The 14,116-nt window shown below is 43.4% G+C and overlaps 1 protein-coding gene across 2 annotated transcripts in view; it reads right to left on the bottom strand.

Moving 5' to 3' along the window:
• Positions 1-14,116, bottom strand: part of LOC8035134 (protein bark beetle) — a 78,874-nt gene that overhangs the window by 5,009 nt on the left and 59,749 nt on the right. Inside the window, exons 5-12 of one of the 2 annotated variants that reach the window (XM_042287550.1) lie at positions 13,379-13,590; positions 13,007-13,301; positions 10,289-12,829; positions 10,107-10,151; positions 8,725-8,988; positions 4,949-5,318; positions 2,592-4,480; positions 1,780-2,470 (exon numbers count right to left, since the gene is read on the bottom strand). In XM_042287550.1, the coding sequence (XP_042143484.1) occupies positions 1,780-2,470; positions 2,592-4,480; positions 4,949-5,318; positions 8,725-8,988; positions 10,107-10,151; positions 10,289-12,829; positions 13,007-13,301; positions 13,379-13,590 (6,307 nt within the window). The remainder of the gene's footprint in view (positions 1-1,779; positions 2,471-2,591; positions 4,481-4,948; positions 5,319-8,724; positions 8,989-10,106; positions 10,152-10,288; positions 12,830-13,006; positions 13,302-13,378; positions 13,591-14,116) is intronic. The other variant, XM_042287551.1, reaches the window with a different exon arrangement.

Consider the following 14,116-nt stretch of genomic DNA (forward strand, 5'->3'; position numbering starts at 1 on the left):
GAATGAGCGTTCGGCAATGCATATTTTATTTTTGCAGATAAAAAGAACACTAAATTTTTCAGGGTAACACCCTGTAGAATAGTTTCTCCAACCGTTTCACTAGTGTTGCACCATACTTAAAGAAAAACCTAACTGAACTCGTGAAGGTTGTTCTCAAGCTTGCACTTGTTCATTTATAAGCTAATTTTAATCTAACTATATGAATTGTGACCTCAGAAAGTCTGATGCCTTGGGATGGCAAGTAAATGACGGATTTAATATAAAATTAAACCTATTGAGATGCTCAGCTATACATAATTGAGTGGATTTACAAATCTCGCTATATGCAAATATTCCTTCAATCTTGAACTTAAAAAAAAAAGGATCACAAATGGTTAATGCAGGTTGTCAGGGCATACCTACCAAACATATACTCTTCCATAACAGCCACAGTTTAATGTTGAAAATTTTACTGCAATCTAGATATCAAAATTCACAAATTACCGTTTATTTTTACATACACCAGGCGCGCGCGTTCACCATTCCGCTTTGAAAGTGTACTTTTCTGCCAAGCACGCAATGCGATATTCATACCTTTCCAAGTGTTGACCGTGGCGGGTTACCCCGTTGAGTGCGCTTTTTACCGAGCACCGGTGCACTGCGGAGAAGCAACACCCGCGGAGCTTGCTTCCGCGGCTGTTTCTTCTCCGCAGTGCACCCGTGCTTGGTAAGAAGCACGCTCAACGGGACTAACCCACCGCCGATCAACACTTCGAAAAACATAATGCAGTTCGTTTCGAAGTATTTGAATTATTGAATGTTCGCAGAACACTAAAATTCATGGATGCCTTGGTTATCACACAAAAACATAGGAGGACACATTTTTGAAAATGTACAGCATGGAGCCTGTCAAGCGATTTCCGACAGCTGTTTTGGCAGGCCTTCCAAGCTTGTCATGCTACAATTACTTTGGCGCTTAATTAAGTGCAACAAAAACAGTGAATTTTAAGATTTAGCAAAGTTTTTTTGCTGTGCTATTCAACATTGGGTGTCTTACAGGTGAATTTAAAAAAACAAAAAAACTCCAACTAATAGGTCGCTAACCGAATTGGTGGCCGAGGCGCGAAGCTACCGTCTCGCCTCCCACGTAGGATGGAGGGAAGTATGATGAACGTGCACTGCGCATCTCGGCCACCAGGGAGCAGGACCACTAGCGCAAGAATGCGCTCCGACAGGAAACGGAAACCTAAACATTCGTCCAAAATGAGCATTTTCTTTTTTTGGAGTGCTATAAAATGCTGTCCCTGCCTTATATACGAGGATAGAGGAAAGCAGCATGAACGGCAATGCCAGTTGGAAAGATGTTTTGTCCTGTCCCTGTCCTGTCTTTTTTCCATTCTTGCTGCTTTCCTCTATCCCCGTAACTTTACCAGCATGCTTCAGTTTGTCAAGCCCACCTTATATCTTTTTAAAATTAGTTCATTTAGTGGATTTCAATGATGCTAAGCAAGTTTCTTATTGGAACCAATGTTTATCTTCACTAATTAAAAGTTATTTAGTAAATTTTCGTTCATTATCTAGCTAATTAGCTTCTTTTTTTTTTTTTACTATCCTTAGCGTCCGCTGTGGCTGGCAATTTGTTCCTGGAAAGAGTTTTTTTTTTTTTTCCCATTCACCATACTTAGGAATTTTTTGAAAGCCTTCGCTGAAACACCGGGTATAGCTTGGAAGTCTAACTGCATACAAATGTTTTGTAAAGTATAAAGAGCATGTTTTGTACTCTGTGGTAATCTTACTTACTCTGTGTTGTTTGCTGTAATCATTTCGAAGTAGTTGAACCTGTTGAGAAAGTAGTTGTCGTTGAACCTCTGTCCCGAGCTTGCAGCCAGCAGAGTTGCCTTGAGGTATGGCTGTGTTGCATCGTTATCCCAGATCCAGTTACGGTACACCAACTGGCCTGTAGACTGTGTTCGTTCAAAGCCCAGAACACTCATTTGCCGGAAGCCCTTGCACTCGACAACCATATTTTCACTGAAGTTGAAGTTCACTTTCTCAAACACGAGGTTGTCCCTGAACGCAGCATCATCTCTTGCAAAGTAGTTGCGGTGCACATGCAGGTATTGGTAAATTCCACTCTCTCCACTGCGAACATACAGGCTTTCTCTGTTGGTGTTCTCGGTGAAGAGATTGTTGTGCAGGTAGCCCTTCAGTGCAGACACATAGTTGGTGGAACCGACAAATATCCGTACACCTCCCTGGTTGCGAAGGAACAGGTTCCTCAGCACATGCATTTCCATGGAGTTCTGGATGTCAAAGAACACCGCAGCTTCTGAAGAGCTGAAGTTCCCAAACAGAGCATCACCATTTTGTTCGAAGCGGTTGCTATGCAGCGTCAATATGGGAGTTATTTCACCAGCGCTGCGATATGTCACTGCTCCTCTTCTGTTCTTGAGAAAGTAAGATGCAGTGATGTTGTGTTTGCTGTCTCGAGCTGTTGAAAGAGGGAAGAAAAAGATTTGGGTCTGTACAGGTTTGCTCATTCTGCTCTGTACAAAGGTCTTACTCGTAGCAGAAAGCAAAAATGTCTGTCTAGTAAACAGAAGGCACCTTACCTGTGATTGTTTGTAGTGGGATGGCAACCACCTCTGCGATGAATCCATTCATCCCACTAGCTCCAGTTGCATGCAGCTTGACGCTGAGCGTGGTTTCACGTGATCTGTAGAAGGTTATCTGGGAGACGTTTTCTTTCAGTTGGTCTCCCACTGTAATGTGTCCAATTCTGCGGACTGTGATATTGAAGATGTCTCCGTCAAAGATGCTTATGCTATCTGGTTGAGGCGAGAACTCTGTTGAGTTGAACAGGTTGAACTGCAGCATCCTAAAGCCAATCTTTTGAAGAAGCCGAGACTTGCTGGTGAAGATTTTGACACATTCCACTGGACGGTTGTCATACTTGTAGTACAGCAGCACTCGGCCATCCACTGGAAACTCCTTGTTGTTGTCGCAGATGTCAACTAAGCCAAACACATTGTATGGCAGATCTACCGGTCCCAGTGGTGCATAATTGAGCCTGTCTGCAGTTGAGGTTTGTCCGTTGAGTGTGAGGAAGTTGACTCCTGTTCCCCGATTGTGGGTAATGTTGACAGCATGTATGTACTGGTATCCTGGAGATGCTATGATGTCGATGCCATTTGACGCACACTCTGTAATGTTGAGGTGATCAAGAGCAACGTCTCTGAGTACAACTTGGATGGCAGGACCTTTCTCATTGTGGAGTATTCCTGCCTTTCGAATATGCACCTCAGAAAGCGAAGAAGTTGGAGGGGAGTAAAAGCGACTGCTAGAATGAGCGCTTCCAATGTTTGTTCGAGGCTTGTGCTCTGGCACCGAAAACCGGATTCCACCCCAGAAATCTTCTTCGACTGAGAGCTCCTCACCACAATGAATGTAGACAAAGTTCTTGTCAAAGGGTGCACAGGCATAGCTATGATGACCGTAGCCATTCAACCTGAACTCGCAGCGTGCTAGAGCTGTTTCATGGCCAGTGCACTCTAGTGGATGTGGCCAAGACTGAACGGTGGACAGCTCGCTGGGCCCAAGCTCGTGTCTGAAACCTCGGTCGAGCCAAACATCGAGGGTTCCAAAGCCAAGCTCACGGCAAACAACCTCGGCATTGCGCTCCGTAAACCGTTGGTCACAAACGGGAACCCACTGCAAAGTTGTTTCATTATAGAACTCGAGGAATCCATCTCTCCTGTTTTGATTGCAAGCTTGGCCAACGCAGAGTCGCACCTGTTGTTTTACTGAAGCCCTTCTCGAACGGGTGTTGGCATAAAGCTTTTTGACCGGGCCCATTCTGATGGGGGCCCAAGATCTTCCCAGTGCCACGAGGTCACCAAGGACAAGAATGCCAACACTGGGATAGAACTGGAGTTCTGCTCCTTCCAGAATGGTCATAGTTGCATTTGGGAGGATGGTGAGGTCACTCTTGATGATGTATGGTGCGCTGCGTCCATACAGTGTCAGGGATCTGAAGACCCGTCCACCGAAAGGTTTGGACATATCTATTCTGGAACCCCACTCGTCCGATCCGTCATACGTCAAGAGAGGGCCCCCAACCTCGGCTCGTGCGAGGTACGGCGAGAAATCGGCTGCTGCATAGCCATTCCAGTCATCGAAGTCGAAGATCCGAGCCTTGATGTCGGAAGCATTCAAGGATCCCCACCAGTTGAAGGCAACATTGACGGCGTTGTTGAGAGAACTTGTGACCACGCCTGCCAGAAATTCGTACTGAAGATGCGGGTTGACGAGGATGTTCTGTGTGACGTTGATTCGCTGCACTCCTCGAATGCTAAGAGCATAGCTGCTTGGCTCGTAGTGGTCTAATCTGGCTTCTGGGCCTTCTTCGGGACGATTGTATTCAAGGATGTTACGATGGAAGTTGGCATCGACAATGCTGAAACGTTCAGAGTGACTCTCCAGGTGAAACTCTACGACGTACCTAGAAAGGAAAATAATACGCATTGGAAAAGTGGTCCCATGCAGTTTAGCTTGGAGATAATTTCTTGCATCGCTTGCAGAGACCACTTTATCATATGTAACAGACATCACTCGGTGCTGATAAGCTTAAATACATTTCTCATAACTTTAGGTCTTAAAAATTAAAAGAAGATTGAATGTCTAGATTTTTATTTGATGCCCATTATTGTCTTAGTGCTGTAAAATACAAGATAATCGTGATAAAAAATTGGAGAGTGGGCACTCGCTCGAGCCAAATTTATATGTATCCTGTACTCTGATCATTTCTAAAATGTACTATACTGAAAAGCCAAATGCTTGCTGAAGTATGGGTGCATGTCTGGTGTTTTACAACATATGTATTTCTAGTACTACACGAGGCCACACTGTTGATTAGAAAAACTACTAAACTGAATGCAAAAAATGAAAAAACTAGTGCCTTGATACTCACTTTCCTCGGTTGTTGAGAAAGAAGTTATCCTGGATGAGCATTTCCTTTTCCATACCAGCTACCGTGAACACTCCACCTCCTGACTGGCAGTCATTGTTCTCAAAGCGATTTCCGGTTGCATTGAAGCGGGCAAAATGGCCGTCGATGCGTGCTCCAAAGTTCTGGTTGCCTCGGAACGTACCGTTGGAAATCACAACACTGTGCGTGTAGTTTTCATTGTAGTTCCAGACATATGGCAGCCTCAGGTCCAAACCACCCCTGTTGTTAGTAAACTTGGTGGTGTTCACAATCCAGTGGAAAAGGTTGTTGGAGCTGCGCAGGTCCCGGCTGTAATGGCGGATTCCACCACCGTTGTTTTCTATTACGTTTCCTGCGGACGAGAAAAAGAATTTAAGTTCATCCGTCCTGATTAATAGTACCGCGGGAAAGAAAAGGAAGGGGAGCGGAAGAAGACGACGAGTCTGTGCAAAAGGCGGAGATCTCATATGGACAACCACTGCAACAGTCTCGAAACAGTCATAATTTTTAGGAATGCGCGAATAGTGGGTTGGGAATCCGAAGTCAATTCGAAGCAAATGGTGGTTTGGCCAAATATTTTCTGATTGAACAGTTTCCACTGCTGAAGTTGGGACCCAACTGAACTTGCGAAGGAGGTCGTTGCCAAGCTTCCACTTGTCCATTTCTAAGATAAGTTCATTTTAATCTAACTATACTTTGGCCTCCAGAAGTCTAATGCCTACATTGGGATGGCAAGTACCCCTAAATGACAGATTTGACATACAAATAAAGCTATAGAGATGCCCAGCTATACCTAATCAAGGGGATTTATTAATATTTTTGCTATACTCAAATGTCTTTTCTTCAATCACGTATGATTAACACAGGTTGTCAGAGCATCTCTACTTAACATATACTCATGCATGCTAGTTTAATTTTGAAAATTTGACTGCAATTTAAATACCAAGTTTTACCAAGTGCCAGTGCACTGCGGAGAAGCCACACCCGCGGAAGCGAGCTTCGCGGGTGTTGCTTTCTCGCAGTTCATCTCAAAGCAAATATTGAATAATGTATTATTCAAAACTACTATTAGAATATTTGCACAACACTATGGACCATTTTACATTGTAAAAACGACGTTTAAACCATCTCGCAGGTCAGGTCAGCACGTTCCCCTAAATTTGTGCGACTTCATACCCGCAATCCTGCTTTGGAGCTTCATAGTGGATGCGCAACTACCCAGCACCTCCGCCACTCGTGTTGTGTGATGGTTTAATGTTGTTTTTAGAATGTAAAATGGATGACTGTTTTGAGGGTATCGTGGCAGCTGTCCAGTTGAGATCTCTGCCTCGGGCACTGGCTCGTCGTCTTCCTTCGCTCCCCTTCCTTCTCTTCCTCACAGTATGTAGATATGTGTGAGGCGTGATTAGGGGGAATTAACTCAATGTTAACTGAATTGTCATCCTATTTTAATAATTCTAAATGCCTAATAGAGTAAGAAAGAGGCTGTTAATAGTGGGTAATTCTTTTACACCTAAATAAGAACACACTGTTTTAATGATGCATCGAAGTTAGCTAATTTAGTTTGTGTAAGCCTCTATTATTTATGGCAGATCAATTTGAGATAAAAGTGGGAAAATAATTACAATCTGAATTGGAAATAATTTCATTATATCTCAATATCATGTGACTTGCCTGAAAAATAAAGTGGTACTCTTAGTGCTTGCTGCAGCACTTCAAAACAATTAAGAATGTCTGACACAGAATGGTAGTGGCACTTTTTTAAAACATTCTATCATTTTTGGTATTCTCGACTCAAGAAAGTTTCAGGTTTAAGTTTGTTTTAGTAAGTGATGTGCATATGCACAAATCCTCCTGAGAAAAGTGCTTCTCCCTCAGCACACTGTCGCACTGTGGGGAAGGTACATTGTCACCTTGGGTTTTCCTTTGTTGCAGTGCATGTATGCCACAGGGGAAGCGCACCCCACAGAGCCGAACCATCTGATCTAGCAAATTGTGAAACTTCAAGAAATCCAAAATATTATCATTTGATTCGTAAGCAGAAAATTTTAATATAGAATTTCAAGGTAATACAGAATGCATGGCTACTCGACTCTAATTCTAAAGTTTGATACCAAGACGCTTTAGATCCAAAAATAACTAAGTTATCTGAGATGTAACTTACTTGCTGCCATAACAACATGCATCTTTATTCCTTTTTTACTGTGCAAAAAGTCTTTTTAGAATTATTTTTAAAGACAAAAGTGACATGTGAACCTTAGGTTGGGCTTCCTCGAATTTGAGCCGTTCAAATACGTATACCAGGGGTCTCAAACACGTGGCCCGCGACTCGCTGAGACGCGGCCCGCACGCAACCGCCTACGATTCCCAGTTCGTATGCCTCGATCGCTAGAAATAGCATGCTCCACAGTGATCTGATCTCGTATATTCATTCTCGCTCAAAACGTAGCTGCTCTTCAATTCAATTCAATGTTTTATTCAGACAACATACTACATATTAACATATTTAACACATAAACATATTTTATACTTATCTGTGTTCACTTGCCCTTTGTTTTGCTTTTAACACATAAACATATTTTATACTTATCTGTGTTCACTTGCCCTTTGTTTCGCTTTATTTTTTGCTTCCCAGCTTTTTGTAATGTAAAACGATTGCGCTACTAGGCTGCAAACGCGAGCTATTCGAGGATGCATCTCGGCTGCGCGAAGTCTCGATCAGCAAGAGCAACTGCCAAAGATAAAGCTACGAGCTCGGAATTCTCGCCTTCAAAAAATTGTCACCTTTAAAATACAAGTATTTGTTCAGAGTGTTGTAATAAAAGTCATCAGGAAAGCAACAGCTGTCAAATTCACTGAATGTTTTTAAGAGACATCTTGGGCTTGGTTAATTCTTGTGTGAATTGAGCAACAAGAGCGACAGTGTATTTGATATCTTGTTCCATTAAAAATGCCAGCACGTTGGCGGTGCGGTGCCATTTTAATTCTCGTTGCCAAACTAGGTCAGTGCCCAAAAGTAGTCCTATAAACAAATCAAAGCTAAAGATGTCACTGGCAAAACTGTGAGTTTACAAAAAAGCATAGAGCAGGAGGTCCTTATTTTTTATCTTTAAAGGCCGACGTACAACCTCGGTTTTCTGCAGGGAAGATAATCCTCTTAGCGCTTCCCTCTCCAAAGCTGCGAGGGGAGCCCAGTTGGGCCAAGGTAAAACATGGAGAGGATATAGGAAAGGAGGAAGCGGGCAAAAGTGGAAAGTGAGAAGTGTGCGTCGGCCTTTAACCTCCTACCCCCCCTCCCCCCTACCCGTTTTACGTTGGCCCTCAATCTTTCCGATGTGGGCTATTTGGGCCCCACGCTCATTTGAGTTTGAGACCACTGACGTATACTTAGTGTCAGCTGTTCAGTACTCCTACATGGCTTGACAGTAAATATCCTAATGTCATGTTTGCCTGTATGCTTGTGAAAAAAAATAGTGGCTTGATGATCTTTTGAGTTTTGCATTGTTATGCAGTTCTAAGCAAGCAGCTTGCGCGTGCTGTTATGTATGCTCTTGGGTTAATACTCACTGAAACCGAAGGCACGGACATTCATCTGGTGCACTGCTCAGAAGGGGTGATGATGTAAGAATACAAAACATTGTTCACATGCCACTTGTTTTGACTTGTGCAGAGTCAAAAGCATGACTATCGTGCTGCTACCTCGTTCAATGGTGGATTAAAAATTGCAAGTGGATTATTTCATAAATTAGAATTCTTACCAGTAAGATTGTAGACAATCTCAGCCAATGAAGAGGTCAGAGGGTCCCAGAGGGGCGATGACACAAAGACAGCACTTTGTATAGACGATGCAATCCTGTTCTCAAGGAGGACAATGGTCTCGTTGCTGTAGCGGTGGTAGTAAGCGCTTTGGTCGGGACCAATGTCCCTGTTGTAGTGGTTGCTTCCAAAGCCCCATTTGCACTCTGTTATCACGTTTCTTTCAATGTGCAGATTAGGTTTGTACTCCAGCCACTGTCCTTGGCCTGCAAAGAACATAACAGAAGCCTTATGCTTTTGCAGTGCAGTCAGTCATAAAGATAACACTTTGTATGGCTTACAGTTGCAACACATTTTAATATGTTAGCATAGTGTGTTCTCCAGAAGTGATGTTTTGGGGACCCCTTGCTGACCCATGCATGGCAACATTGGGGTAGGGTGTTGATGACAACAGGACAAATGTCCGTATTTACACAAATATAGGTTGACTAGGAATATAAGTCTACCCCTATACAGGAGAGCTTGACCTGAATACAAAATATAGGTGAATATAGATTGACTCTGCTACCTAGAGTGGAAGGGAAGGAAAATCATTTTAAAAAAGCTGTGGCGCTGCACCAGTAGCGTCAAGTTTCGCCGCTTCTTAGCAGTGTGGTCGGACAAGTGACTGATACATGGGAGCATCCCAGTTCGCTGCACATGTAGGAAATTTCGCTCACTAAAAGGTCGACCACTAATTTTAAAAAACAGTGTCAGTGGGGAAAAAAATGTTGGCCTATATTCAAATAAATATGGTAATTGCCATATACTCCATTTCACTTTAAGTTCGAGCATATTAGAAGCTACAAGAGCGAGTGCCAGGCTTTCAGCGTCCCTCCCAAGCATGCGTGCTTGTGCAGTGCATGCATTATTGGGGGCAACATGCTCGTGCTCGTAGCTTTGCTTCAATCGTTCTTGAAGTGAAATAGAGTGTAAACTTGTTTTATTAACATATACAAAAGAAACGTCACAGAAATGTGATGTTTCATCTGTGTACGAGAAAAATAAAACTTTATTGATGAGCTTGACTAACGAGTGTTGCCCCTAATAACCCCCATTTGATGAACACTCCGTTAGTATAGAAATTAAGGAGTAAGTGCAGGATTTAAATTGTGAGGGTTCTTCACATCTTGAAAGGATAAATCACTATGGATTAAGTAATTAGTCTAGGTTTTAAATTGAGAGCCCCAAAAATACTATAACTTCAGAAGAAAACAAATTACATTCTATTGTGGCATATAATGAAGTAATATAGCTAAACGTCCTGCAGAATTTTATCATGCACAAGCAAACAGACAGGCATGCACATTTAAAGGACAAAAAGAAGCAACAGTAAGCTCCAAACCTTGGTTCTTGCAGATATACGGATCACACTTCTTTCGACGTATACCTAAAGCATGTAACAAACAGACATGAAGGACATGACCATTAGCAACGGACAAGACGAGAACATGAGACAAATAGTACTACAGGAGTAAGCTCAACTGTGTGCAGTACAGAAAATATAGTCTATCCTTGTCTGCTTACCAAGAGGTTGAACAGCTGACATCATGAGCAGGATGCCTCCTTTTGGCATTGGTCCACTTTGGTACCTTAGGGTCACAATGAATCCAGTTTCTCTGAGTGGAAAAGATGTTAAGTTCTGCCTGACATCCCAGAGAGGAGCGGATTCTTCCAAAAAGTTTGGACCTCGCCGCATGAGCAAAACCTCAGTCGAGTCGTCCCTGAAAGGATCGACCACCATGATTCCAATGGTGCGCTTCTCTTCACAATTCACTTGGAATTCTTCCATGACATTTGGAGTGGTGCTTTCAATCCGAATATACCGCCTCTCCTCCGGATTCAGTCTTAGCGTGCCCGAAAGTGTTGTAACCTTGTCACCAACCCATCGTATTGCGTCGCGGTGCTCGCTCTTTGTGAAGACAGGATCATACCATATGCCACCCCCGCCATTTTTCGAGATGGAATTGTCTATGATGTCCACACCTTGTGATCTAGTCAAAATACCATGGTTACGATTGTTCTGGATTCGAGAAAACTTGAGCGATGGGTTTCGGATATCCTTGAAGATGTCATTCCACATCAGGCCAATCCCAGTGTCTATGTTGTCTCGGACAATCAGTTTTTCCAAGATGTGGTTGTTGAAGTCAACCTGCAGGGCAGGCTTGAACGCATGTGTAGCAAAGTCCAGCTGTCCGGCTTTTTCAATCAAGCTGTTCTTGAGGATGCTGCTCTCCGCATGAACGCCCAAACGGATCCCCGACCATGATGGTGAAACACAACGGATTCCAACTTCTGAGGCACAGGAGTCTTCGAAATCTTCCCCTAGGACTTCGTGCTTGCATTTGAGAAAATCTGTGTCGAGTTCATTGCAGCGCACATTGCTGAAAAGCACGCGACCAGTCCCACCACTCGACGCCTGGGATGCTGCTTCCATCAGCCAGTCTTGAGGACTCAGCACCATTCCAAGTTGCTGGCACACGAGTGCCGCATCTTCCACCGAGAAACCGTATGTGCATACTCCACCCGTCGTGCCATTGTCTGTCACTTGTATCGTGCCCTCATTGCCAGCAGACAGCTTCAACTTTCCAAACCCTAGTGGTTCTACATCCTCTGCATCAGCCATGTCAACTATGTCAGACATGGCAGGCATCATCACGCCAGAGGTGTATGTAATTTGGCCCTCAGTTCCATCACTTTCAAGCCTTCCTTGCACCATCATCCCGATCGACTGTTCAAAGCGAAGTGTAGTTCCCGGTTTGATGAGGAGCCTCGATCCAGGTCTGACAAAGATGTCCTTTTTCACGGTGTACTCCCCTGACTCTAGGTTGACCTCACCAAACACCTCACCTCCTATTTCAAAGCTTCCAACTTGCCGGAATCGCATGATCTTGTCTCGTTCGAAATTAAACGATATCTGTTCTTTTGCATCTAAGTCTGAACCCGTCAACAAGTATTGCAAAAACTGAACAGGGGCTAGATTGTAGCGATCCTTACGATCAAAGATTCTGTTGTAGATTTTGAGGGACACATCATCCTCTCCGTAGTCCAGTCCCCAATAGTTGAGAGAAGCATCAATGATGCTGTTGTGATCTTCTAGCTGTGACCCGAGCTCATACTGTGAATTAGGGTTCCTGAATAAGTTTCTCGTCACAACAGTATTGTTAGATGTCACAACCACCACGGCTGCAACCTTCGACCGAGGCTTCAAGTGTGCAAATGGTTGTTGGATCACATTTTCCTCCAATTTGTTGTGGTGGAATCTCAAGCTCTGAACCTTGCTGCCCTGGACTACACCAATCCTTGCCACGAATATACCACTGTTGCCCACAAAATTATTCTCTGCAACCTCAACTTCAGCTACCCTCTCTGAATAAGACTCCAGGAACTCCTCACAATCCTTGTTTTCAATCCAGATTACCCCAGACTTGTGGTTCTTGAAACTGTTGTGCATAATTGAAGCTCTCACATTTAGTGCTGGTTTCATGGAAATTGCCAGCTTGTTGCAGCCTCCATCTCCTTCTGGACATTCAAAGTAATTGTTTGAAATCAGTAATGTGTCCAATGATCTAGAGTTGGCTTTACTTTTGTTCCAGCAGGACTGATACAAAATAGCCGCATCACCATTGTTCTCAAATCTATTCAAACTGACATTCCAGAATGCATCAGCTCTGCACACATTCCCGAAGAGGACACCCACATCACCATTCAACGAAACCACCGATTTGACAATGTGTGTTGTGAAGTTGAACGGGATCCGGGTGGATGTCTCATTGAACCAAAATGCTATTCCCCTCCTTGAGTTGCGATTAATTTGTGTCCTCTCAATGTGCTTGTATCCTCCTGCATATGTGACATTGATTCCGTCGCCTTGGTTCATGCTTATATCGCTAACATTGATGAGGACATCCCCAACACCACCGTCTACATGCACACCAGCAACGTGTGAGTTGTGGAGAATAGTTGTGTCCAGAATGCTAATGCCTGCAATCGCATCACGCAGCCAGACTCCTCTACCATTGTTGCCGCTCACAATACAGTCGGTCATGTTGAGGTCGTATGCCTTTCCTGGAAAGACAAAACAGTAAAGTGAATCAGCAGACACCTCTGGATATGTTGACGAAAAGCTCCTATGCTCAAAAACGTTCTGCACATATGACTGCACTTACCTTGGTGTGATTAGTTAAAAATGTATATATGTGTTGTTACTCCTTAAAAAAAAAAAGAACAAAGTGCAGTACTCACCAACAGTCAGTACTGCCTCCATGACGAAAGACATCTCTGGAGCAACTGTGGTGTAGGGGTATGGAATTACAAGAGGCTGGAAATCAACGGTAAGGCTCGCTCCTTGGCTGGAACTGACACTTTGTGGCCGTGTAGAGTTGTCGATGTCGAATTTTGCCAGGAGATACTGCTCCTCTCTGATTTCTCCATTCCAAACTGTCACTGTGCCCCCTTTCAGTCTGTTTGGCCCATCATACCTCATCATGTTTTTGAAGTGAACAGTGACTGTCAAGTCTGGCCTGGGGGCTTTCAGCACCTGAGTCCAACGTGAAAGAGTAATGTTAGCTTACGGTTGTGACTATCTTTTTAGCCAAAATTGGAGTCTCAACTCACCCTGAGGCAATTTGTCTTTGAATTTCGCTTGTCATAGACAAAGACTTGAGGGTAGCGGACGTCGGAACTTTGAGAGGAGTCGCAAAGAAGCATGTTGCTGCCAAGCTTGATCTCATGCTGTGCATAGACAATGCCTTCTGCACCGTTGTTCATGACTGTGACTCCTGACAGGTGGATTTGACCCTTACTTGAGTTGACAAAGATACCATATCCTGCATGAGTGAAATAATGTATAGTATTAATAGTTAAACTTTCCTCAAACCTATCCTCATATGTTACTCTGGAACAGCAATATTTTTTATCAAAAGAGTAGAAAGATAGACCGGTTGGTATAGATTCATTGTTTAAAAAAGTGTGATGAGTAAAAAAGAGACACAAGCCACAGACACCTGTAGCTACACTCAAGTATGCTCAAGCTAAGCTATGATAAAAACAAAGCTACCATAAGCTGAATCAGACTGATCTTCGTCACATATCTTTTTCTGTCATTACTGAACTTAGACGTGCATTCTCCAGTTATGTCTGCTAAAACCATTACAGAAATCGCCCCTGTAGTGATTTAAAGCTCAATTAACTCGGGGATGGACAGTATTATGATACAAAGGTGTGTCGAAATGTTTTAACAGTATTTTGTATATATATCTTGAAATACAGTTTTGAATGTATTCCTCGTAATATTATGTGAATATTCGAATTTTCCAATACCAACAGTTTCGATATACGCTTCGAGGTGAATGC

The sequence above is a fragment of the Ixodes scapularis genome, unplaced genomic scaffold, assembly GCF_016920785.2.
Source record: "Ixodes scapularis isolate PalLabHiFi unplaced genomic scaffold, ASM1692078v2 PGA_scaffold9__187_contigs__length_104089568, whole genome shotgun sequence".
NCBI lineage: Eukaryota > Metazoa > Arthropoda > Arachnida > Ixodida > Ixodidae > Ixodes > Ixodes scapularis.